Source organism: Bemisia tabaci, chromosome 4 (genome assembly GCF_918797505.1).
Source record: "Bemisia tabaci chromosome 4, PGI_BMITA_v3".
NCBI classification, from domain to species: Eukaryota; Metazoa; Arthropoda; class Insecta; order Hemiptera; family Aleyrodidae; genus Bemisia; species Bemisia tabaci.
The window spans coordinates 37,050,108-37,075,831 of NC_092796.1; the positions used below are offsets into that span (position 1 = coordinate 37,050,108).

Here is a 25,724-nt window from a genome sequence, read left to right on the forward strand (position 1 = left end):
TTCAATCAGAATCTAGCTTAAATCAAGAACCCAAGCCTCTTAATTTAAGCGGATTTCGTTTTTGATTCAAGGCAAAAAATCCGCTTGAATCAAGAGTATTTTTTCTTGTCAATGTTTTCAAGAGTCTGGACTCTAGATCCAATGTGTTTTTTTTTTTTTCAGTGTAGCTCTGAGTTTACACTGTTAAAAGCAACCTCAGATTGACGTCATAAAGGTATTAGGCTCACATTATGGAACAGAATGATTTCAAACTGGTGAGGTCATTGAGACTCACTTTCACCAGGTAAAAACCTGAGTTAAATTTTCACTAAAAAATGTTTCAAATTGTCTCACGAACCCCGTGTTGCCACGTTGTCGCGTTGTCGATGGGCAAATAATATTTGAGGGCCGCTGACGGTATAGCCTGATGCCTGAAAAGCTCTGCGGTTTGGTTTTGGCAACCGTGGGAAGTCATCGCGCCGAGATAGAAAAACGAATCACGTCAAACCTTGAGTTGCTTACGTTTTCAATTGACGCTAGCTCCAATTTTATCTAAGAGCAACGGACGAATCACGCCAGTGTCTAGCGAGTGACAAACAGAGTGCTTTTGAGGAAAAAAGGCAGTTGAAGGTCGTATAAATGCTGGAATGACGGCGAGATCGGACGGAGGTTTTTGCGCTCAGAACTGTGGCCATGAATTTTCAAACGATTCTCATTTTTCTGACTCTTCTCTCGGTAAGTGGATTTAGTGAACATCATTTTGGCACCATAAAACGAGAAACATTGAATTTGAGCTACGAAATCGGTACTAATTTTGCAATTATTTACTGTCCATTTACAATTTTAACATCTTGGTCGTAATATGAATTTTATGTGAAGCACTTACTTCTTCCGAGACTGAAGCGAAATTCATCACTCACGATTAGGTAGACATGAGGCTATGGGTAAAGTTGAAAGATGTGTATTTCTGTTGCATCGTTTCAAAATCCCCGATAATGTTTATCATCTTTTGACAGGAAAACTAACCAAAATATATCTTAAAAACTATTTGTAAATATTTTTGGAAAATTGAGGACAATTTACAGGAGATTTCAAGAAAAACTAGGTGCTCTGCTAAAAAAGACTATGCTGGTGAGTGAAACATGGTATCATGTTGATACCGACATGATACCAATGTGGAACAATATTGAGACCAAGTTGGTATTATGTTCATATCATGTCGATATCATGTTGGAGTTAGCATAGTACCATGTTTCACTCACCACCATATATGGTTCCATAATGATCATTTTTAGCAGTATTGAGTAGTTTCATATTTAGTGTGTTGACCAGTTTTGAAAAAAAAAATCTTAAAAAATAAGCGGAAACTTGCAACGTCGCAAATAGAGGCACTTTTTTTACTTTAGTCTTACAAGGGGAGCTTCCCAAGTGTAACCGGAATTTCGAGTTGAAATTTCGCATGAAGATACTAGAGATGATTTTAGGGATGCCGTATTTTTTCGTTTTTTTCGAATGGGGTCGGGAAAGCCCTCAAAAAAAGGGCTAAAGATGCGGAAAAAACGCGCGCGCTAGCGGCACAAGGTAAACGTAGGTGATAGAGGCTCTGTATCCTTATCAGTACCGCATGGCCAAACGGTAGCGCGCTCGCCTCGCAGGCGGGAGGTCCGAGGATCGGTTCCTGATTACCGCTCGTAATTTTATTTTACTTTATGCTTGTTTATTTTTCACTTACTTTATTTTGCACCATTCGCTCCGCAAACCGACTTACGAGGTAGAACACGTAGTGACTGAAGATTTTTTACATATGCTGATAAAAACTCGAAGTTTCTCTTGGATTGAAACGTTATATATAATTGAATGAACAAAACACTCTAAAACTCACCAAATTTCGTTGCCAAGCTGACTTTCCGGAGTATCAGTCAGATACTGATACAGTATCGACTGATACTCCGGAAAGTCAGCTTGGCAACGAAATTTGGTGAGTTTTAGAGTGTTTTGTTCATTCAATTATATATAACGTTTCAATCCAAGAGAAACTTCGAGTTTTTATCAGCATATGTAAAAAATCTTCAGTCACTACGTGTTCTACCTCGTAAGTCGGTTTGCTGAGCGAATGGTGCAAAATAAAGTAAGTGAAAAATAAACAAGCATAAAGTAAAATAAAATTACGAGCGGTAATCAGGAACCGATCCTCGGACCTCCCGCCTGCGAGGCGAGCGCGCTACCGTTTGGCCATGCGGTACTGATAAGGATACAGAGCCTCTATCACCTACGTTTACCTTGTGCCGCTAGCGCACGCGTTTTTTCCGCATCTTTAGCCCTTTTTTTGAGGGCTTTCCCGACCCCATTCGAAAAAACGAAAAAATACGGCATCCCTAAAATCATCTCTAGTATCTTCATGCGAAATTTCAACTCGAAATTCCGGTTACACTTGGGAAGCTCCCCTTGTTAGAAATACTGATCTTTAGAAGTACTGTACTGCCGTGCTTAGGAAAAACGCCGTATGAACATTCAGGCGTTGCCAAATTTCCTTCGATTAAACACACATTTTCGATAAAACTTATGATTATTTTTCCTCCAATTTTTCAGATTATTTTGTTCGCAATTTCACCTAAAGTCCCTGGAGATTTCGGGGGAAAATATTCATAAATCTCCTTAAAAATATACACACATTTTATCGGAGAAAATTGGCCACCTCTCGAATGTTCATACGGCGTTTTCCCTTAGCACGGCAGTGTAAGAAGCAATACTGGTTGCCTCTTCTAAAATACCCTTCTTACTTTACATGAAGACATAATGTTTCGATATAAAATGTATACGCTTTCAGCACTTCCTTAGCCGAGACTTTCCATACAGTGGCGTGGCGTGAATTGCGATATATCGATTGTTATGCCATATAAACCTATGGAAAAAGATCGATAAACAGGGTGTTTGCAGAGAACACCTTAATAATCGATTCTTTACCATAGGGTTAAATGGCAGATCAATCGATAAATCGCAAAACACGCCACGCCATTGTTTCCATAGCTCGACTTATTCTATTCATACCTCTTTGACAGGGCATCCTGACAGATCCCGGTGACTGGTCACAAGTTGAAGACCAGAGACGACCGCTCACCGGGGGGGATGCAACCCCATCGAAAAAGCGCGCGGCACCCTCGGGCGGAGACCCAACCCCTCAAAGACAGCGTCTCGCGAGTGGAAATGCAACCCCTTCAAGACAGCGGCTGGAAGAAGACGTACCCCTACCTAGAAAACGTCCCGCAAGCCCTGGTGTAGATCCATCCGCACCACGCCACCGCTTTGCCGGCGGAGACACGGCATCATATAGACAGAAAGGAGATTCGGGCCCACCAAGACGACCTCCTAGCTCTGGAGGAGATGCAAGTCCACAAAGACGTTTTTCTAGCTCTGCGGGAGATGCTAGTCCGCCAAAACGTTCTCTCAGCTTTGAGGGAGGTGCGAATCCCCCAAGACGTCTTTCTAGCTCTGAGAAAGATGCAAATCCACCAAGACGTCTTTCTAGCTCTGAGAAAGATGCAAGCTCTCCAAGACGTCTTTCCAGCTCTGGGAAGGATGCAGGCACACCAAGACGTCTTTCTAGCTCGAGAGGAGACGTTTCCTCGCCAAGATCGCGCCCCAGCAGTCCTACTAGAGTCGAAACCTCGTCCAGACGGCTGTCCATCACCTTAGAGAGAGAACAATCAACTCCGAGACAACGGCCTACCAGTTCGGTGAGAGATTTACCTTTTTAATACCTACAAATTTCTTCTTGAGATCGGACAGAGTCGATCATTGTAAATGGGGTTACTAGTAAGTATAACGCCTCCAAGTAATGACTTATGAAAAAAAAAATTGTCAAGGGGTAAAGAAAATCCTTAAAATAGACGTCCGAAGCTTTTTAGCGGTCAATCTGACTTTGAAAGATTAAAATGTATATGAGGTTACAGCCAGGTCCGGATTCACCTACTTGCCGCCCATGGGCCGCCTATATTTTGCCGCTCCCTTCTCGTTCGTTTGGAAACTCGATAAAAACCATCAAATGAACGTGCCAGCGGGGGAGGAGCGCATAAGACGCATTTACTCGTGTTGAACACATTTTTTGGGAAAGCCCTGTCAACACTACTAGCAAAAGTTCTCGAAACTTTGCGCGAAAGTTAAGTTCCTTCAACCTATCTCGGTGTGGACAAGGCTTTCCATTCATAAGAAATGAAAGAAAAACTTATGAAAGAACCAACATAAATGAGGTTCAATGATTTTAACTTCCGCCGCCGCGCCGCGCAGACCGCACCGTGTTGGACGCAATGCGTGAAGTATTCACGCAATCTTGTAGGCGCTATGCGTTTCACGCTGACCGCACTGTGTTTGGCGCAATGCATGAAGTATTCATGCATTCTTGTAGGCGCTATACGTTTCACGCTGACCGCAATGACCGCACTGTGTTTGATGCAATGCGTGAAGTATTCGTGCAGTATTGTAGGCACTAATATGTGTTACATACCGATCGCCGCGCCGAGGGCTTCTCCTTTTCATCCCAAGTCCTCGTTATCATTTCTCCCTAAGTCGCGCCGTTCTAGGCCAATTTGCGTGTTTGGTTTCTCTCGTAACTCGACATTGAGGGTGCTGTCTCTTGTATCACTAAAGAGACGACAAAATTAGAAATTACTATACTCTCAGGAAATGAGAGATTTTGTCGCCTTTTCGCGTTTGTAATTTTGTTCTTATAAATCCGATTTTTTTTATACCTACTTACACTTTAAAAAATTGAAAATTTGTACACCTATTTTATTTTTATAAACAATTGCAAATTTTTGCCGCCTCTTAGATTTGCCGCAATGGGCCGCGGCTCATGCGGCCACCCCCTTAATCCGGCCCTGGTTACAGCATTGTTAAGCGTCTAGATATGTTTTGCTGACAGGCTGAGGAAAAATCATGGGTGACTGATACGGCTCTATGCTGAGGAATGTCACACTCGCAACAGATTTCGAAATATCTAAACAACTTTTGGTTGAAGCTCAGAGCTGATAATGTTGACCCCAACCGTGCAGGAAGCTACTTTCACTGAATAGTTTAGTGAAAAGTTATCAAAATATAATCGAGTCAAGTATTTTCTTCTTGTTTCAAACACAAGGAAAAACATTCTTGGCCTGGAATTGTTTGCTATCGCAATTTTTGAGGCGTAACTGTCATCTCAGAGAGCTATTCTCATCAACTGTCCAAAACACCATTTATAAAGGTGCAGAACTTGCATATACCTAAGAGGCGCTTTCACAGAGCGCTTTGCGACGCCGGCCGCCCTGCCACAGAACCCGATCCTTCCACAACTCGTCAGCAGCCCGATTGTTGAAATTTATGTCGGCACGACAAGAATCGAAAATCGATATATTACACGGCGCAGATAGGGCTATGTCTTGTCTTATTGTGACGACATAGCCAGTTAAAGTTTCAACAATCCGGCTGCAGGAAGTTGACACTCCCTCATTTCATTTAAAATTCCCAAGAGCTTTTAGGATCCCCCTTAGAATTACAGAACTCCCTACCACTAAAAAATTAAGTAATTTTTTAATATTTTTCCTAGTTGTGTATTGTTCATGCTATGATACGTGCAGATACAGCGATATTATCAAAGAAGGTAGGTAACTTTTCAAGGTGGATCGGTTTTTTTTTTACTTTTAGCGTAGCTTTTTTCGGAGTTTGAGCTCAATATTTATGTAATTCTAAAACAAATCTCATTCTTAACAGCGACCGACAAATTCCGTGGGAGACGAGTATTCCTTAAAACAACGACCCACAAACACCGAAAAAGACGAATCACTTCCCAGACCACGATCCATCAACTCCGTGAGGGACGAATCGTTTTCAAGACAGTCGTCCACCAACTCTGCAAGAGAGGAATCGCTTTCAATAGAACAATTCCTCAACTCCATGAGAGACGAATCGCCCTCAAAACAGTGGTCCGCCAGCGCTGACGGAAATGCTTCCCCGTCAAGACGACGTGAACGTGTTGAGGAGTCGAAAAAAACTTCCGAGTTTCCGACGGAGCCCACGATGTCACAGAAGAAGGAAAAACTCCTGGAGCTGGGCAACATGAGGGAGGAGATGGAGAAAATGCAGGAGGAAATAGTGGGCATGCTCCAGGACCTCTTTTGGTCGTCCAATCTGACCGGCGACGATATGGAGAACAGCTTGAATGCTAAGTCTAGGGAGACACTCCAGGCTATCTTGAAGGATGGCATACAGGAGATCACCGCCAAATCCCACAAGTTTATTGATCTTGTCGACAAAACAAAAGCTCTCATCAGAAACGCAGGTAAATGATTTATTTTATTTACGATAATTCGCACGAGAGAGACCCATAATGGCGACTTTGCATGCAAATGTTTTATTGCTTCATCTGAAAGTGCTTAAAGAGTTAATTTTACAGTATTTTTAAATAATTTTTTTCTGATATGAAAAATAGTGTAAAAATAAATTCAAAAGTGAGAAAATTTACCGCCAATTGACGTCATCTGGCGGTATTTCCCATTTAAACACCCGTATTCTAGCAAATTAGATCATTTTGTCATATCTTCTGCAATAATTGTTCAATTCATGAACCTCATGTTCAGTTCACTCAGTAGTTTCCACCTATAAATACGAAATTCATCAAATTTCAGACACCCGCAAATTTTCCATTGGGGCTATAGTACATGTCAAGAGCCCCCCCCCCCCCCGCCCCATACAATGAATCAATATACCATGAACGAATTTTGACTTGCGAATACATTCTCCTGAGGGTAAATGACGCGTGGAACACGATGCGCCATTAAAAACGCCAAAAAGTATAACTCAAAAAACCGAGAAATGCGCAATTTGAAAGTGCTGTTTTTCCGTTAATTTAAAACTCCCTGGTTTCGCGCAGAACCGAATGATGTTATCGGGTGCCAAACACAAGCGAGCACGGGTTTCTATGACTTCCATCAAATGTCTTTCCACTCTTGTATTTAGCTCTTGCATTCGGAAACTTGAGGTCCAGCTGCTGAAGTGCGGGTCACACATCCGAAGTTCAGTCGAAACTTCTACAAAACAAGCCAAACTTCAGGTGTGTGACCCAAACTTCAGCAGCTGAACCTTAAGGGAACCTTCAGAGATCTATAGGGCTGGAAATTCAGGTTTTCTTGGTTTTTTTACATTGAAAAAAAAACCGGGTGATCAGCTGATTTCACGCGCCAGTATGCGATTTTGTTTGTTTAAGTTGAAGGATACCGTGCGAAAAATTATGCCGCGCTTGGCAAATATTGCTTTTATTGCGCCGCACCAAAAAAACTTAAATTCAATTATATTTCAGCGGAAGGGGGGGGGGGGACTTTGCCGTTTATGTTTGTGACAGTTTAGATTTCCGACGGCCTTGACGGTTGGATCGTTATCGGATGCCCAGTGAGCTGATTACTGAAATTGATAGTTAAAGATATAGACAAAGAGGACGGAAGGGGTATGGAGGGATCCTATTGGTGGGAAGGGATGTTTGCAATGGACAAAAGAGGGATAGGTAGACTGCCGTGCTAAGGAAGAACGCCGTATGAACCTTCAGACGTTGCCACATTTCGTTCAATGAAGACCTAATTTACTGGGAAAATTGTGAATGTTTTTCTTCAATTTTTTCAGACAATTTTGTTCGCAATTTTGTCTACAATGTCTGAAAATTTTAAGGAAAAATACGTATAATCTTTCTCAAAAATACATGTTTTATCCGGGGCAATTTGGCAACTCTCGAATGTTCATACGGCGTTCTTTCTTAGCATGGCAGTAGAAGACAAGCTAACGGCAACCCACGAGAAACCCTATAGTTAGTTAATCATTTTCTCCTTTGGATTATATTTTGCAATAAGGAACCACTAAGTCTGGCTCTTTCATAAAAGCACGTTTCTGTATGGGGAGACTAATAGCATATGTGTTGTTTCTAAAATGAGCCGGAAATAGTGGTTCCTTATTGCAAAATGTAATCCCTTTAGTCTATAGGAGCCACCCACTTCAACCAATAGGATAGCTCCATGCTCCCTGTGTCTTCTTTGTCCATAGCTTTGTCCATAAATTTCAATAATCAGTCCGCTATTATGCATGTATTCTTATGGAGCCTTGGGCTCATGTCCGAATGGACATAGTTCCTTTTGATTTAAATACATCCATTTATTGACTATGTTTACTATTAAAATCTACGGAAGATGAGAAATTTACTACTGTGTTATTCGTCACCAGGAGTCCCGGGAAACTCAGCAGAGGCAGCAAAGAATATTAAGTCCCTGCATAAAATGAAGACTGATATTACAGCGATGAACGAGAACTACATGCGGCAGATCGAAAAAAACCTAAAAGGAATGATCGAAATGGAGAAATCTGCCATCGGCGGAAAGGCGATTTCTTTGGGGAGCTCTTCGAGGACAACACCTAAGCTTCGAGGTCATAAAGGGACAAGCACTAGCCCCCGCGGCGAGAAGAAGGCCACTTCCATGAGTCAACCCGAGATCCCATCGCCACAAAGAACGGGAACCCTCAAGAGGAAAAACTCTTCGAGAGAGTGATTATTAGTGAAGAGTAACTATTAGAAATATCATGGTAAAAGTGACTTATAATGATATTACTCTAATGTCAAAATGACATTTACTACGTGTTTCATAAAGCAGTAAGACACCATTGTGATATTCACCGAGAAAACCTAGTATGTTCCAATCTTTTTTACCCTACTCTTCGGAATCTTGAACTAAGGACATAGAAGGTGAATCCGGCAAACCGAGGAAAACCCCCAAAATTAAAATTTTTTAGCATTGCAGAAGGCTCAGGCGCCTCGGGGACTTATTTCCGGTTTTACTTTCTCTTCTCCCGTTCATTTATGAATTTTCTATGTACATATTTTCTCGGTCATAATTTTTTTCTCTTCTTATTTTGCTATTTTTCAAAGGGGTGCGTCTTTCGCGCGCCAAGGGGGCGTAGCTACCAATGGCAGATTAGCCTTTTGGCCAATCCAGCCTGCAAAAACGCTAAAGATCACGACTACAAATATGCCGGGATAAATATAAAGCAAGAATAAAAAAAATGACAGAAGTTGACGAGACTCATTTCAAATTTTGTCATTTATAATTATTCTTACTTTTCAGCTAGCCGAGCATGTTCGTAGTTGCATGTGAATAGCACTTCTCTCATTATGTAGTGGCATGTTCCTCTATATTTTTCATCTATTTTACTGATGATTAACATCTAGCTTCCAATTCATTTAGAATAAAGGAATGTCAATCAACAAACAATCGAGGGACTTGGAGGACAAGGCGCTTAAGTGCAATTTTTGAAAAAATTGAGATATTCATGAACTCACCTAAAACTAATTTGAAAGTATATTCAGTGAAAAATTCACTAAAATCCAAATTCAAAGCATCAAAAAGTGAGTTTAGACTTCCTCCCTGCCATCAGGATCCATGTAATTGTGAAACTTCAAACACGTATTTTTTGAAATAGCAAAAACTGCACCTATGCACCTCGTCTTCCAAGGCACTCAATTTCAGCTTGGTATATTATTTTTAAAATTATTGCAATTTTATAAACAATAAAGATGCATCGTACAATTCAAAAACATCAATGAACAGTATTATTTAGTCCGCGCATGTTATTCTCTCAATTTCATCCAAAAATGCATATGTGCACTTTTGATCCCCCAAGTCTCACTTACGGGCAGCCTCGTTGCAAGGAAGCATACCTTGCGTTTCGCTTTTCACACGTGCGGGTTTCATCAAGGTCCCGATGCGTTGGAGATCGCTGACACTCGCATCTATGTGAATAGGAATAGGTGAGTTGGGTTCTCGACACCACAATGGACCCGGCTTCACAGACGATTCTCAGCGCCATGAGTCGATTATCGAATCAGAATCGATCGATAGATCCCCATCCCAATGATTCCATCTATCGATCAGGGTCGATGGCGATTCGATAACGATTCGACATCCTGGTGTCCCGGCAGAAAACAATTCAATATTTTGTTACATAAAGCGCAGCATCAAATGAGATACTCCTCAGGCAGTCTGCATCATCTCGATTGCCACATCTCCTCAGCGAATTTTCCTTGGACTCGAGGCTCATGATTTAATGCCTGATATTTGGCAACAATGTTGGTTATCCCTCGCGCTTTTTCATCACGCTTTTTAGTTTTCTATTTTCTTCGATACCTCAGTCCGCCGCGCTCGGTCCTGAAAGCCGATTCGGGTCGAATTTGGATTTTCGCTGATTTTCTGATCCTCGGAGATTATTGTGAATTTTGGCTCAAGGAGCTAGGATTCTGCAAGTTTGTCAAACGTTTTTGCGAGTGTATAGCCATCGGTGCTTTTCTTCGCATGGTTTGACCAAAAACGGTGCGAGGGGATATTGATTGGGTCTTTTTTTTGAGGTGAAGTCGACATAACTGCAAAACAATCAGGTATGTGGAAGTTCATCAATTACCGTTTCAAACGTTTCAGAGGAAGAAAAGAAGGTGTCGAGATTAATTTGAAAATGTATAAAAAAGTAGAAATCGTAAATTGAGGGGCTTGGAGGACAAGGCACGTAAGTGCAGCTTTTGAAAAATTTGAGATATTAATGATTTCAAGTTAAACTAGTCTTAATGCATATTCTGTGAAAAATTCGCTCCCAAATTCCAATTTTTAAGCATCAAAAAGTCAGTTCGAACTTTATTTCCTCCACAAGGAGCCACGTAATTTAGAAACTTTGAACACGTTTTTCTCTAAATATCAAAAACTGCACTCATGCGCCTTGTCCTCCAGGCCCCTTAATTTAGCTTCACGGACGGAGACATCAGATCAGAGGGTCTTACCTGTACTGCAACGTTGTAAAAAATCATTTGAAATTGTATGCATTTCCTTCAGTTGTTCAAATTGTAATTTAATGTTTTTTCCTCGGCGACAAAAATTTCCAATAAGTTGCCTTTTTGCTCGACAATTTTAATGAGAAAGGTTAAAATGCAACCGCTGAATATGTTGACAGCCTCTGTTAAAATATTTAGCTTGATTTCAAAGCTAATTGTGGCAATACAACAATGAAAAGCATGGATCTTTTAGTGCATGAAGGTCATGTTGGCTTAAAACGAAAGAAACTTAAGAAAAATTGGAAATGTCATGCAGTGCAGTATTTTATGATATTTCAGTAGATTGTAAAATTTATGAAAGATATGAAACTTTAGTTCTCTGCAGCATTATTCTCTCGTGTAGGACCTCCCGAGTAAGAGCGACTGTTCAAAAACTTTAAGAAAAACCCGCTTTAAAAAAACAATACTTAAGAGAAAAAACCTTTAAAAACATTTATTCAAGGAGACCATTTTTGGGGATTGTTTTATGAGAAATTAATGATTGGTAAAATCTAAGTAAAATAGTGTGAAAAAAACTCTTAAAATACCAAATGCTGTTGTTAATCACCAAAAATGTATGAAAAAGTGTTGAAATCCCCTTAAAAATGCGGTCACAGACTATAGAAAGTAAATGTCAATAAAGTTTTTCATCGTTAAAAAAAAGTGCTTGGTCACCGACTGTTTTAAAGTCAATTTCACAAAACTTTTTTACTTAAAAAGTTACAAATTTCAATTTGTGAAGAAACAAATAAAATATGTTACAAAAAAAAGAAGAAATTACCAATATGGTTTCCTAAAACAAACATTTCGACAGCTTCCTCGAGAGTTTTTGAAAATGTATTTATAAAGATCATTTACGATTTACGATTTTATCATCTACGATGTTTTTATCTCTGTAGGCATCATTCATTTCTTCCACAGAAACACAAATTCCTGTAGGTCTGAAATATTTACATTTGGATTACATCTAGCAATTAAGACCTATACAATTTCTGGGTCAGATTAGGAACAACTCATGCACCATTAATTTCCTTATTAAGCTAATAAGTGTCTCATGGATAAGCCAAGACATTGAAGCTCCCAATTGCAAATTGGACCGCATTTTCCAATTTTGAATTGGAATTTCTGGCTCAGTTTAGAAACAACGCATGTGCCATTAGTTTCCCTATACACATACGTGTTTTCACAGACGAGCCGGGAATCGTAGTTCCAAATTACGAAATGTAGTCAATTTGATCCTACCATTTTACACTGGAGAACCGATCAGATAGCAGCCAAGAGACATCGCAATACTCTCCCTATGTAGACACTCTATTCCTCACTTCAAGTCGCTGAAGAAATGAAGATGGACGTTAACGAGGAAATCAAAATCGGGCTGGGAATCCAATTACAAGCGGGGCATGAATGGTTTTCAAGATGATAGGGCAGAGTTTGATTTGGGGAAAACAATGAGCTGGATCCGTCGGACATCGACTGCTTGGCGGGGGCGCAGCGGGGGCTCTTGAGTTCTCCCTTGTTCTCGCCATTCCCATTGGATAATAAGCCGGAGAGCTTACACTCCGCGCATTATACTTTCGTTTATGGCCTGGGCATGGTGCAAGGTCAATCGCCGATGGCCGAGCGCCGAGAGTATGAGCAGTTCGTTGACAGTGATCCGGAGAATCGCCTCGCTTTCGGCCATATTATCGTCGCTTCTTCGACGTAAAGCCGTATCTGTATTCTCACATGGGCCCCAGATAGCATGGGTTTCCATGTAAAACAGGGCTCATGTGGAAATTGAGGTACGCAATTACGACGGAGGATCGACGTTATACGTTATGACCGCCGCCGCCGCCGAAGCGAATCACTCGAGTGCCATTCCACTCGGGCCCGATGAGCTGATGAGAATGATATGAACTGCGGATTGATTATTAAAATTGATAGACAAAGCAATAGACAAAGAATACTTACGGAGTATGGAGTGATACTATTGGTTGAAACGAGTTGTTGTTACAGACTAGGGGGGAAATAATGGACTAACTGTAGAGTCTCACGTGGGTTGCCCTGAATTTATCACTTACCTCCTTTGTTCATCGCAACCATCCGCTTCCACCAATAGGATTCCTTTATTCTCAGTTGGTACTCTTTTTCTTCCTTTTTGTCTATAAGTTTCAATAATCAGCCTACTGAGGGGCTTTTGGAAATGACATGGATCCTGGAGTAATTGAGTATTGCCTCAATTTATTATTTATTTATTTTTTTTATCAAAAACTGATATTTAAGGAAATTTATCGATAGTTTTCCTAGAAATTTTATTCCTCAGACTGAGTCCCTCGAAGAAATTCATTAAAAATTGGAAGATTTCGTATTTTTTCAGCGTCAAGTTGCCGGCATTCAAATGTTGATGGAATGTTTTTCCTTGGCACGACGGTATTAAAACAAAGTTATTTACTGTCTGATGGCTCGAGGAACGAGATACTCAAAAGCTCAAACCCCTATAAAGATAAATGCATAGCCCAAAAGTGCAAAAGAAGAGTGTCGAGACTCACCCCAAAAGCGCGAATACGTGAATACAAGCGGACCGGCAGTGTTTAAGATTTTTTATGATCAATGCAATTAATGTCGCGATAAAAATCAATAATAGTTTACTACGTCGGCACAATAAAAACGCTGGAATCGAGGTTAAGCGTAAGCGGAACGAGCTGTAGACGATGGACCATCTGTTAGTATTGAACACTGGACGAATTACATTATACAACGCCTGGGTAGATGCAACTATTTCGATCTCCACGGATGTGCTTGTTGCATACGTACAGAAGCGAAGGCGTCTTAACTTTTCAGGCACTCGCCGCTTCTCTTGCGGCGGCAGGCAACACTGCGACTCCTGCGAGGCTCCAAATAGATAGAAAGCCTTCGGTACTTCGTTTATGCTATAAGCACATCTCTTAAGCACAATACGGTACAAACAAGCGTAGGGTATGAGTATAATCTGCGTCTATATATCTTGAAATTGCGATGTGCTGACGAGCATCATTTGTGGAGCAACTACTCGCGTCTAGAAGATTTCTAAACGGAGAATTGTGTCTTCTGTCTTCTCTGTGCAAAAAAAAAAAAAAAAAAAACTCTGTGAAAACTCCATGGAATAATATTGATTTGTTCTCCCTCAAAAAAATAAAAAAGGAGCGGAGCTTTTTTGACACTGCAAACGAATTTTCTTTCCAGATCAATAATCACACCGAAATAAAAAAGTATGTTGATTTAACATTCTGGATGTAAGAATGTGTGTGACAACTCACAAAACTCTGAATTAACCACTATAACAGTTACTTTAGCAATGTCAAGATGTAAAACTAACTGCTGTGGCGCTTAATTCAGCGTTTTGTGAGTTATCGCACACTTTTTTTACATCTAGAATGTTAAATTAGCATCCTTTTCCGCGGTGTAATCAGGGCTAAGGAAAGAATGTTTTTCTCCCAGGAGCAATAAGTTAGTGATCCGGAGAAAAATATTTTATCTTTGGAACGATAAGTTATTGCTAGGTAGAGAATTATTTTTTCTCCGAAGAAATTAGTTTAAGTTCCGGAGAAACATATTTTCTCCTCGGAACGATGAGGTATTGCTGGGAAGAGAAAATATTTTGTCGCGATAGAAATATGTAAAAGTTTACTTCATAAGCACAATAACAACACTGGAATTGAGTTAAAGTGTAAGCGAAACGAGTAATGGACGTGGACCATCAATTTGTATTAAACACTCAACAAATTACATTACAACGCCTGGAAGGATGCAACTATTCGGCCACCAGGAATGTCCGTGTTGCATACGCACAGAAGCGAAGGCGTTTTGACTTTCCGGGAACTTGCCGCTTCACTCGCTACGCGGCGGCGGGCAGTGGGCAGTCCTGCCAGGATCCAAAAATACAGAGTGCCTTTGATTTTTCTCACACACAACAGAGACATCTCTTAGTCACTAATAGTTACAAGCAGGCATAGGATATGAGTATTTTTGTGCTTCAGTTTTGATATTGCGATTTGCTGAGCATGAGTCGTGAAGAAAATTTCACTGTCAAAAATCAATGATTTACTCTGAGTGAATAGCCGCCGTGAAAAAAAAATTCAGCGCAAATTTCACGCCGTACTCTGAGTGAATAGATCAGAGCGTAAATGTCACCAACGACTGACGATTTAGTTAAGGTACCTCAACTAGCGTGAATTCAGGGCTTCCTGGTACGAGCGCCGAATGGCAAAGTGGTAGACCACTCGTCTATCACCGCCGCAACCCGAGTTCAAATCCTTGCTGCGGCAGTTCCGTTCCGTTTTACGATTGCCTGTCAGATTTTCACTCCCGCCAGAGCGCGAAATTCGCGCCGAATCTATGCACTCAGAGTAACAGGTGGTCAAAATAGCAACTGAGTAAGCGTGAATTTCGCGCCCGGATTTTAACAGTGTTGTTTGATTTTAAGTTTACAGATGACTCTGGTGAATTTCGCAACGAGAACACGAGAACACAAATAACCTTGCATCTAGTGCGATACTGTGACATTCGAGTATGGCGGACAACGTTTTGATTGGGAGTCGTCGATTTTTGGTTATCGTCACGGCCATCATCGTTTCATTTCTGTCCCTCGCCATTGGAGCTCCGAGCCAGGATAAGCCCAATCCTTTCATTCCCCGGAGCAGACCGCTAACCTCTCAGGTAAGAGTTTCTACACATAAATTACAACGGCTCTCTCGTATCGACGGCGTAAGTCCGCAATCACATATCTCGATTGCGGCATCTAAAAATCTTCGCCTCTATGTTATTTTTTAAAGGAGATCAAATTGACATCATTCCTTGAAGTTTATGCAGAATTTTCTTCGCAAAGAGAGGAAAAATCACGGCAGTTTTAAAGAGTTGCCGTCGAGTAGTTTTCCGTTAAAAAATAAAATATGACAAGAAGTCTGCGACGTCGCAAACCGAGTTATGTCATTGCCAACTTACACCGCCGATGTGCCTCGTTTTCATATGATTTATCACAAAGTTCAGGTCAGACATCGAGGCACTTCGGTATGTACCGGAGTACTTCAGATGTCTGACCCGAACTTCGGCAGCTGGACCTTAAGTTTTTAGATACGTGATCCGAAAACTTCAGAGATCTATAAGACCTCAACTTCGGGTTCCACGCACGAAGTTTTTTTCTCCGTGTAGGTACATTTTGCAGTGTTAGCTATTTTATTGATTTCATCTAAAAGAGAATAGACAAATTTTGAAGGAATCTCCATTTCGAAAATTTGACACTTACTGCTCTTTGCTATCAAGGAGGAATACAGCTTTCATACTGACCTTCAATTGTAAATTGGCAGGGTTGGAAGCACAGATATCTGCAAAAATTACTGAGCAGACTGGAGGAGAAACATTCGTTATTGCGCCAGGAGACTTTAACGCCAGAGCTGAAAAGTGTGCTGCGCCCGACACCGGAAGCCATACCGATCACGCTGAACCTGTGCGATGTCTCTATCTCGTGGAAAAGCCTTGCTAAGGAGCTTGAAGCGACCGGCACCTCCGCTACCGGCTACACAGTAAGTATAGCCCTGGATAGACGATCAAATTCCGAGTCAATTCCGATTAAAGTAGACATGCTGATGACTGATGGTCACCATCTACCATCAAATTTTGACGGGTCGCACTATTTTGTTCAAAGTAAGATCAGAATGGAGTGCCACCATTCATCATTTCCATGCCACAGGAAACATTTCTGCCAAGTTTTCATTTTAAAATTAAGCATGAGTTTAAGACTGATGACTCCCAACACTTTTTTGGTAATTGGTTCGGGAATTTGATCGTCTATCGAGACCTTATTAATTTATATTGTATTAAGTAGCAAATCACTACGCCAGGACAATAAAATTTCATCGAATATTTCCCTCTTACCTATATTAGTGTTATGCTATCATTTTTTGTTATAAAAACTGGTTGAAATAACAGTACATATTCACTTCCAGCTGATAATTGGACAATTTGGACCGCGTTTAGCAGAAAGGAACCAACCCGCATCAGCTACTGCCAAATTTAAGTGGACATTTAATTTTTTACGAGAGAACGATTGTGTGGATTCGTTAGAAAATTTTAAGATTTTTGCTTCGCACTATGGAGAAAATTCACTGCAATTTGCAAGAAAATCCGCACAACCGTTTTCATGTAAAATGTTTAATTGCCCAGTTAAATTTGGCAATAGCTGATGTGGCTTGGTTCCTTTCTGTTTAACGCGGTCCAATTAATATCAGCTCAGATACCCCAAATACCTGAAAAAAGTAATGCCGTTAGAATATTCCCACCCAGCCTTAGAGTTGCAGGGACACATAACAGTGCTTCGAGACAGTGAGCTTCGGTTGGTGCAACAAACGCGTAACAGTTGCACAAAATGATTCCCGCAACAGTTGCGCCGCACTGTGGATTGAGTCAATAGGCGAGGTCGCGGACAAAATTTGGAAACTTTAAACGCTTATAACTCCGTTTATACAAAACTTTGAGGTTCTAAAAGTACCCCTTATAATTTAAAATAAGACGAAATAAACATCAATATTTGCAGTGTTAGTCAAAAATTTCGCGTCCGACCTCTCTAATTGACTCGATCCACTATGCGCCGTCGAGACCAGGCCTTATACCTGGCTCCATTGCAGAGACTTCAACGAAAGGATAAGAAAGTAAGATTTGCATGGCATTTGAGATCTGCTCCCGTGAAAAAATATCTCATCCCTGAAAATGTTTGAATTGTAGGTGGGGTTAATGCAAGACGAGGCTTACATCCACTACAACATGCTCATCGGAAAGGAAAAAAGTAGCTTCCGGTTCTCGGACCTCACCAACGGTGTCGTCTACAGCGGGTTCATCAAGTCGCTCAACAACACGTATAAAGTGCACCACTTCATCCGAGGCTACGACCTGTACAGTAAAAACCCGCAGACTAAAGACGATGCCATCCATGAGTTCCAGCTCACCGCTCCCTACGTCATAGGAGGTGAGCGAATACAATCCCTTATATACAGGGTGATCCATAGTTCGTCGTTTCCGGACGAAGGAAGGTAACATAATTCGAAAGTTGCAAAAATGACTCAAACAATTCAATTTTTTACAAGAATATGCCAATGCAAATTTAGTCAATTTTTTTTTTCAATTTTACGAGCGATCAGAAAAAAATCAGTGACATTTTCAGTTAACAATTTTCAAGATTCTCCTGGTAAAAATGCAATTTACAAGGGCAACTCGGCAACATTGAAAAGTAATTACGTTCTTTCTTGAGGGACACGACGAAATCCGGATCATCCCTGATGACTTTTGAACGATTACACTTGGATATTTAAAATATTGGATACATTTATTAAGTAGTAAAAGCTACTATATATATCGTAATTAAAAATTTTGGGAGCCAGAATGGGTCAATTGCGCTGGTCGCAGAATCTGATGCTTGAAGTTAGCTAAACATGAGAAGATTGCCAGACATGCAACAACTTTTTACGTTCAATATTAGCCGAGTTATCGCGCTTTGAAAAATTCGGTCTATGACGTCATCCACCGCGGTGGTGACACTCTTGGTTCCTTCCACCTTGCTTTCATTCGAGTGCCGCATTGAGTAACCAGTGCAAATAGGTGTCTCATTGATTTATGAAAGCAAGGTGGAAGAAACCAAGGGTATGTCACTACCGCGGTGGGTGACAAACCGAGTTTTTCAATGTGCGATAACTCGGTTAATATTGAACGTAGAGAGTTGCTGTTTGTACAGATCTTATTATTTTGAGCTAATCTACAAGAATCAAGTATCAGAACATGATTATGTAACCAGCGCAACTCATCCATTGGAGGTATAGTAAAAATTTTGTTTCTGAGGTGTAACAGGCTATCTTTACCCTACACCATCACTGTGTCGAAAATCAAGGAGACTAATGCTAAAATTTTCTTTTTGGTAAAATTTACATAGGTACATAAAGCCGCTTTTATGGCGCTGCCTCGCACTCTGCGACGCGCAATCGTCATTGCCCCCTATCCTCCCAGAGATCATCAGGCAATTGGCACCTTCTAATCTCCTCCTCCACCCCTTGTCGCCAACCTTTCACAGGACGTCTGCACGCCGTCGCCTTCCGGGAGGAACCCAATCGAAGACCTGCTTCCTGCTTGGGCAACCGATCATCTGCCATCCTTCGCACATGTCCATACCAGACCAACTGCTTGGACCTGATATCGTCCACGATGTCTTTCTCCACACCCATTATCTCGCGTACCTTTTCATTGCGGATACGCTGTCCTCTCGAGAAATCTCTCTCCTTTTTGGTAAAATTTGTCTTACTTTTTTTTATCAGTGCACGGATAAGTCAACTGACCCATTCTGATCCGTCCATTTGTATTTTCCGCAGATGAGCACTTGCACGAGCAGCTCCTGAAGACGAGCGGCGGCCGCAACTCGACGAAACCGAGCCCGGTGGAGCTGGAAGGCGTCGACCTGAAGGTGCGCTTCACGCGGATGATCGAGGACCTCGGGTTCCTGCTGGAGGTCTCCCGCTACTCCCTCGGGCGGACCAAGGGCGGCAACGGGACTTCATCGTCGTCACCCCCAGCCAGATCGTCCAGCTCCTCCCGCCCATCAAGATCGTGACCCTCTCGCGGATCGAACGCAACGAGCTCATCCGGGTGACGCTCAAGCGGATCTCCTCGGTCAACGAGCATGGGGATATACTCATGGAGAACGTCAACTACATCAATATTTACACCGGGGATGTTAGCACCAACGTCAACGCCAGTCTCAAACAGTTGGAGCTCTTCCGCTCCGCCGCCGAGCTCCTGGAGAACGAGACGGCGGCTGCGCCCGCACAAGATGCACCCGAGAGCGCTGAACCTTTGAATGACATATTTGGTGAGTTGAAACAGGGTCAGATTAAGGGGCTGGCCACATGGGCCGCGGCCCATGGCGGCAAATTCTGAATTTTTTTTTTAAATGTAGGTATAAAAACAAGCGGGAAAGTTCTAATACTGTCGTATTAGAAAAGCGCTCAGGTGTTAGTCAATGTATTTAGTGAAGAAAGGAAGTATAAACTCCGTCGACTTGGTTGGGAAATGGAAATAAAATATCAGCTGATAGCAAACAAAGGTTACCAAGGAAACCGTAAACGCGTTTTTTCGTTTCTCGAAAATGATAGTCACCGTTGAGCTCATCAGGCGCGTTTTTTTTTTTTTTTAGGCTTCATTTAAGTTCAACGATCAATTTCGATAAGAATTACTCTACCGCTAAGACATTTTCTTATAGACAAACGATCGAAACTACCTGCGCATTACGTTAAAAGCATAAAATACAGTTTTCACAGCTTTATTTATTTTAAAAATGGACCCCCCCCCCCCAAAAAAAAAAGCCTACACATCGATGAGCTGGTGCGCCTTTTAAACGAATTAGCACTAGTATACTAGTACTGTAGAGGCAAGTCGAAATCAAAAAGCGCTGCCTATCGGCTGAGCGCTTAAAAATCGGATTCAGAAAAAAAATTATCAATGAGAAAAGGGGACAAAATCTCTCTTTCCTGAGAGTATAGTAATTTCAAATTTTATCGTTGCTCGGTGATAAAAGAGACAGCATCTTTAATTAGTCGAGTTGAGAGAGGAATTAAACACGCAATTTGGCCTGGAGCTCAGCGTAGAGAGGAATGATGACGAGGACTTGAGATGAAAAGGTCAAGCCCTCGGCACGACGGTCGACATGCGACATGTAACACATATTAGCGCCTACAAGACTGCATGAATACTTCACCCGTTGCGTCGAACACAGAGCGGTCAGGAGCGGTTGGCGTGAAACGCGTAGCGCCTACAAGACTGCAGGAATACTTCACGCATTGCGCCAATCACAGTGCGATCAGCCCGGCGCAGCGGCGGAAGTTAAAATTATTAAACCACATTTATGTTTGTTCTTTCATAATTTTTTCGTTCATTTCTTATGAATGGAAGGCCTTGTCCACACATAGATAGGTTTAAGGAACTTAACTTTCGCGCAAAGTTCCGAGAAAAGTTTCCAAGAAAAGTTTTGCACGACTGTAAATCTTCCTGTGGTACATTGAACTTGTACAACTACATTACTTGCTACAATTTTTTGGAAACATGAAAAAAAATATCTCCGTTCTCATTTTTCATTATAAAGTGCAGCTGACAATCTTCTGTTTTCTAATGTAGGTCTTGGATTTGGCAACAGCGGTTTCGGAAATGGATTTGGTGGTTTATTCTCCAACTTTCTCCGGCCCAATTTGTACAACAATCGCCGTAACTCAGTACGGTGCTATGCAAATGGAGATGTTTTTGAAGGTTATGCCTGCAGAAATTCTGACATTTGCGTGCCGATTGAGTGGCAGTGTGACGGCGAAGAGGATTGCGCAAGTATGATATTTTAGTCCTACCTCTACAGAATTTTTAACGGTTACTCGAACAATGGCTCCTTATATTTAAAAAAAAAAAAAAAAAAAAAAAAAAAAAAAAAAAAATCTGGCAAAGGCTTACGACTAAATTGCTGACTTCGTAAATTTAAAATTTTCAATTCTCGTTGTTTTTCTCAGCCTCGAGGCTACTTTTCTAAGGATGAACGCCGTTTAAATCTTCAAACTTTGCCAGATTTTCTTTAATAAAATACAAATTTTAAAGGAAATCTGAGAATATTTTTCACCCAGCTTTACAAAGAATTATATTTGTAATCAAATCTAAATTATCTGAAAATCTCCAGAAAAAAATATTCTAACTCTCCTTAAAAATAAAGATTTTGTGGGAGGAAGTGTGGTAACTCTCGAATGTTCAAACGACGTTTTCTCAGAGTAGGGCAAATTACAACTATTTGCAAGTCAAACTTCTCTAAGATAAGATAATTAATTTCTATACGGTAGGTACCTACGTGATTGTGACTATGAATAAATTAACTAAGAAATCGATTACAGATGGAGACGATGAGTTTCGTTGCAATTCTGTGAATGGTTACTACAACAATCCAAGCAATAATTACTACAATCGCGGTCAGTGCCGCCGACATGAGTTCAGATGTCGCTCAAGAGGCCAAAGCCTTTGCTTGCCCAACTCCTGGTTGTGTGATGGCAGGGTAGACTGCGAGGATGGGTAAGAATATTTAATATTATCCAAGTACGAGTCTAAAGTACTAGGGGGCTACGCTACGTAGGTACCCTAGTGCTATTGGCCCGCAAATAGTACTTTTCGGCAACGTTGCCACAAATGGAAGATGGTATACAAGTCGGACCGCGTTTAGCACAGAACCAAGCCTCATAAGCTATTGCAAGAAACTGAGCGATTTAACTTTCATAAAAGAAAACGTTTGTGCGGATTCCTTTAAAAATTTTAAGGAATTCATTTGTACTATGCAAAAAATTCACTGAAATTTGCACGACATCTCCACAACCGTGTTCATGTAAAAAATTAAATTTCCCTATTAAATTTGGCAATAGCTGGTGTGGCTTGGTTCCTTAGCTGCTTAACGCGGCCCATTTCCGCGTAAAAATAACGATGGGAAGATTTGGATGGAGCTCAAGTGTGCAATTGCCGATGAAGTCAGACGATTAACTGCCGCATAAACAGTCTCCATCTTATCCATATATTTATTATTAGTTTACTTATTTCTTATTTTCAATTTGATTAAATATGAATACTCAAACCGCCCTATCCTTGTACGGACGTAGGAATGCAACGAGCGACACATTTTGGTCTCACAAGCGGTAAAAATTGAAGGCGCTTCGGCTATTTCAATGGCTAGCTCTGAATGCAACTACTCGTGTTCTTGGGATGTCTGTGTTGCATACACAAAAAATTGCAGGCGTTTTGGTTTTCTTGAGCACGACGCGCGACGCGATGTATGGCTGCGGTTTCACGAGGATTTTGCACGTTGCATTTACAATTGTGTCCATCATGAAATCTTTGGGGTCTGAATAAGCAGTGTTGCATCGCGGTAGCGTTGCCAAATGGTGCAAAAATTCCACTTAAAAACATTTCCTTGAAAGCATCACGGATCTAGATAGTGGGACCCAATCAGGATTTAATGGCTATAGTTAGGATTCCGATGGACAGAGTGCGAAACCACATATCTCCTTTGCGGTGTTTCCAAATCTCCGTTCCTATCTTATTTTTTCGTAGAGGAAGAAGGCAGCACTATAGCTTGAAATGTATACACAAGATTCATCTAACAGAGAAGAAAAATCAAGGAAGTTTTCAAGAAGTGATGCCGACTAGTTTTCCGAAGAAAAAATAAAGTAGGTACGACAGGAATTCTGCACCATCACAAACGAAGATACGTGATTTCGTACATTGGTCATCGGTTTAGGAATCGAGCTCCCACTGAAAACAATATGTTGAAATGTTTTGCTCAAAAACATGTTTCTGACCACTCTAAACAGTCAAAAAATAAAATAATTTAAGGTCATTTCACGTACATTGTACCACATTATCGACATCTCACTGGACGAGAAGGATCTTTTTTTTTTTTTTTAATCATTTTTTCATTTTATCAAATTCAATCTAATCGCATTGTTTTGAAACGATCATAGGTGGGATGAAGACGAATTCAACTGTGGTAATCAGTACAGTCAGTTCACACCTGGGCACACAACAAATTTTTACACCAACAATTACGACCGTGATTGCGCAGATTCTTGGTTTAATTGTTGGGATAACAGAGACTGTATTCACCCTCGCTATGTGTGCGATAATGAAGATGACTGCAGAGACGGTTCAGATGAGCGAATCTGCGCTAGCTGGAATCGTCAGTGTGACAACCATTATGAGTTCAGGGTAAGATCTTTAATCACCTTCTAAATCAGATTTTTTGGGGTTTTTTCACTTTTATTTTCTGAAAATTTAAGATTATTTCAAATTAATCTTTATGTTTTGTTCCGTTACTCAATTACAGTTTAATTTCTTGGCTATAGGTATTTTGCATATGTAGCAGGAAACTGGTCAAATCAGGCATTTTATCATATGCCTTGGTAGATAGGTGGTCAAATTTTGACAGTTGACGAAATTTTATAATATGGCGATGAGCTTACGAGTTTTACAAATTTTGGGGAAAATGACTCAAATCTACAAACTCTTCTTGTTTCTTCCTCTTCAAATGCTTCTTATATTTGAATGTTAAAAATTCTGCATTTCATGGCATGCTGAAAATTCCAAGATATAAATATTCGTTCAGGAGCTAACAATAATTTAAAATACTATTGCACGATACACATTTCTACTGAGAATTCCTTCTTATGGCGGCAATGAATTATTTTGTTTAAAATTAGGAAAATAATCAGAATTTGAATCTACATTAGAATATTTGACTATCTTCCTGGGCATTTGACAAAATGCCTGATTTAACTGTATGCCTGCAACACATACAAAATAGAGATAGACTTCGGTTGAGACAAAGGGTGTAAAATAAAATTAAAGCAAAGAAGAAATGAGGTATCTGAACACATTTTCTTTTTTTTTTTGCCTTTTCAGTGTGCAAGCAGTGTGGGTGGAAGTCATGCCAGCTACACCAACAGAGCATGCATTCCAAAATCATGGATCTGTGACGATCAGCAAGACTGTCCTCGAGGTGAAGATGAGTCGTTGGTGATGTGTCGGGATTATCTGCGTGACCATCCTCCCGCTGGAAACGACCAAAGCGGTAGACCTATTCCAATCAGAGGAGAACTCCCTGATAAACCACGACCTTTGTAGGAAATATGTCCAAACACAGCCTATTCTATCTGAAAAAACTTTGTTTTTTTTTTGTGTGTGGTAATATGCACAAAGCTAAAACTGACAATGAACACCTAGATATTTAGATTCTCAATTTCTACTGCATTCTACAGATTTTAATAGCAAAAGGTTCAATGATATAAAAGTAGACTGAAAGGCCTCCTTAATTGCATTTCAACTCAACCCTAAAAGATCCTCCATGCATTTAGAGAACCACTTTGTGGCAGGCATAAAATCTGGGATATGACTGGAAAATTTGATGGTAGCAGACTCCATCAAGAGATTAGTGCCTGCCAATAGCTAAAAAATCATGAAAACCATCTGGGTGAATCTCTAAATATAATTATGACAAAAACTTAAAGTTTGCAAAGACTGAAAGCCTATGGAAATTATGAAAGGCCAAAACTGTAGATCGAGGTGACTAATCCAGCTTCTAACAGTCATGATAGACGATACCCTATTCAAAAAATTAGAGGTGAAGACATGATAATGTTCCTTTTACAAAAGCTTCATTTTGACACCTTTAAAAATTTAAGTTGTAAGAAAAAGTCTCGTTCATCATGTACATGTTCGGAAGTCAATGTACCTATCTCTCTCTTCATCTACCGTCTTCTTCACGTAAAGGTTTAAATGATCTGTGAAAAATAAAGAACTTTCACCATCACTATCTGCCTTGATTACTTTCCCATTTTTCAAAGCAAAAATTCAAAACTTGTTCAGGGTTTCTTCACCTTGTTTTTACAACTTGACTTACATGAGCTCCATAACTGAGTTTAGGTTTAATAAAAAAGAAAAATAGTATTCGTTACTAGCAATGTTAAGATTTTATTTGTAAAATGTTTTTAACCACATCATAAATGAATATGAAAGATGTAGAAAAAAAAGAGAAAAAAATTATAACAAGAGGGAAAGGGAAAAAATGCCCCTTCTCTCTTAACTCATTTCGATTTTGCACTCCTTAAAGATGTGACTCGAAATAAAAATATAAATGAAAAAGAAAAATCACAGGCAAACTTATAAACAAAGAGGATTAATGTTCAGATAGTTTTTTTTATGAAATTACTAACACTAATGTATATATCCAAAGATAATGAACAACTAAGTGAAAGACTTAACATTCGATAAGTACTTAAATCGTAATAAGCAATAGGAAAGCCCAGACTTATCAGTCGAAAGCAAG

General features: G+C 40.5%; 3 protein-coding genes across 4 annotated transcripts; all 3 read left to right on the plus strand.

Annotated features, from left to right (window-relative positions):
* The first annotated feature begins 205 nt into the window (after nt 1–205).
* Nucleotides 206–9,586, plus strand: LOC109031443 (uncharacterized). The gene is made up of 4 exons (XM_019042949.2): nt 206–714; nt 3,039–3,713; nt 5,722–6,289; nt 8,215–9,586. The coding sequence occupies exons 1-4, from the start codon at nt 673–675 to the stop codon at nt 8,535–8,537; spliced, it is 1,608 nt and encodes a 535-aa protein (XP_018898494.2). The 5' UTR covers nt 206–672; the 3' UTR covers nt 8,538–9,586.
* Nucleotides 9,587–10,118: 532 nt separating this feature from the next.
* Nucleotides 10,119–19,445, plus strand: LOC140224501 (uncharacterized). 2 transcript variants are annotated; one of them, XM_072299785.1, is made up of 5 exons: nt 10,119–10,417; nt 15,289–15,514; nt 16,162–16,377; nt 17,576–17,816; nt 19,207–19,445. In XM_072299785.1, the coding sequence occupies exons 2-5, from the start codon at nt 15,368–15,370 to the stop codon at nt 19,443–19,445; spliced, it is 843 nt and encodes a 280-aa protein (XP_072155886.1). In that variant the 5' UTR covers nt 10,119–10,417; nt 15,289–15,367. The 2 variants fall into 2 exon arrangements, with proteins under 2 accessions (XP_072155886.1, XP_072155885.1); XM_072299784.1 differs by having other exon boundaries at nt 10,124–10,417; nt 15,282–15,514.
* On the plus strand, nt 19,355–25,211 carry LOC109031548 (uncharacterized). Its single transcript, XM_019043122.2, has 5 exons — nt 19,355–19,703; nt 21,005–21,205; nt 21,754–21,928; nt 23,365–23,608; nt 24,302–25,211. The coding sequence occupies exons 1-5, from the start codon at nt 19,529–19,531 to the stop codon at nt 24,521–24,523; spliced, it is 1,017 nt and encodes a 338-aa protein (XP_018898667.2). The 5' UTR covers nt 19,355–19,528; the 3' UTR covers nt 24,524–25,211.
* The last annotated feature ends 513 nt before the right edge of the window (nt 25,212–25,724 follow it).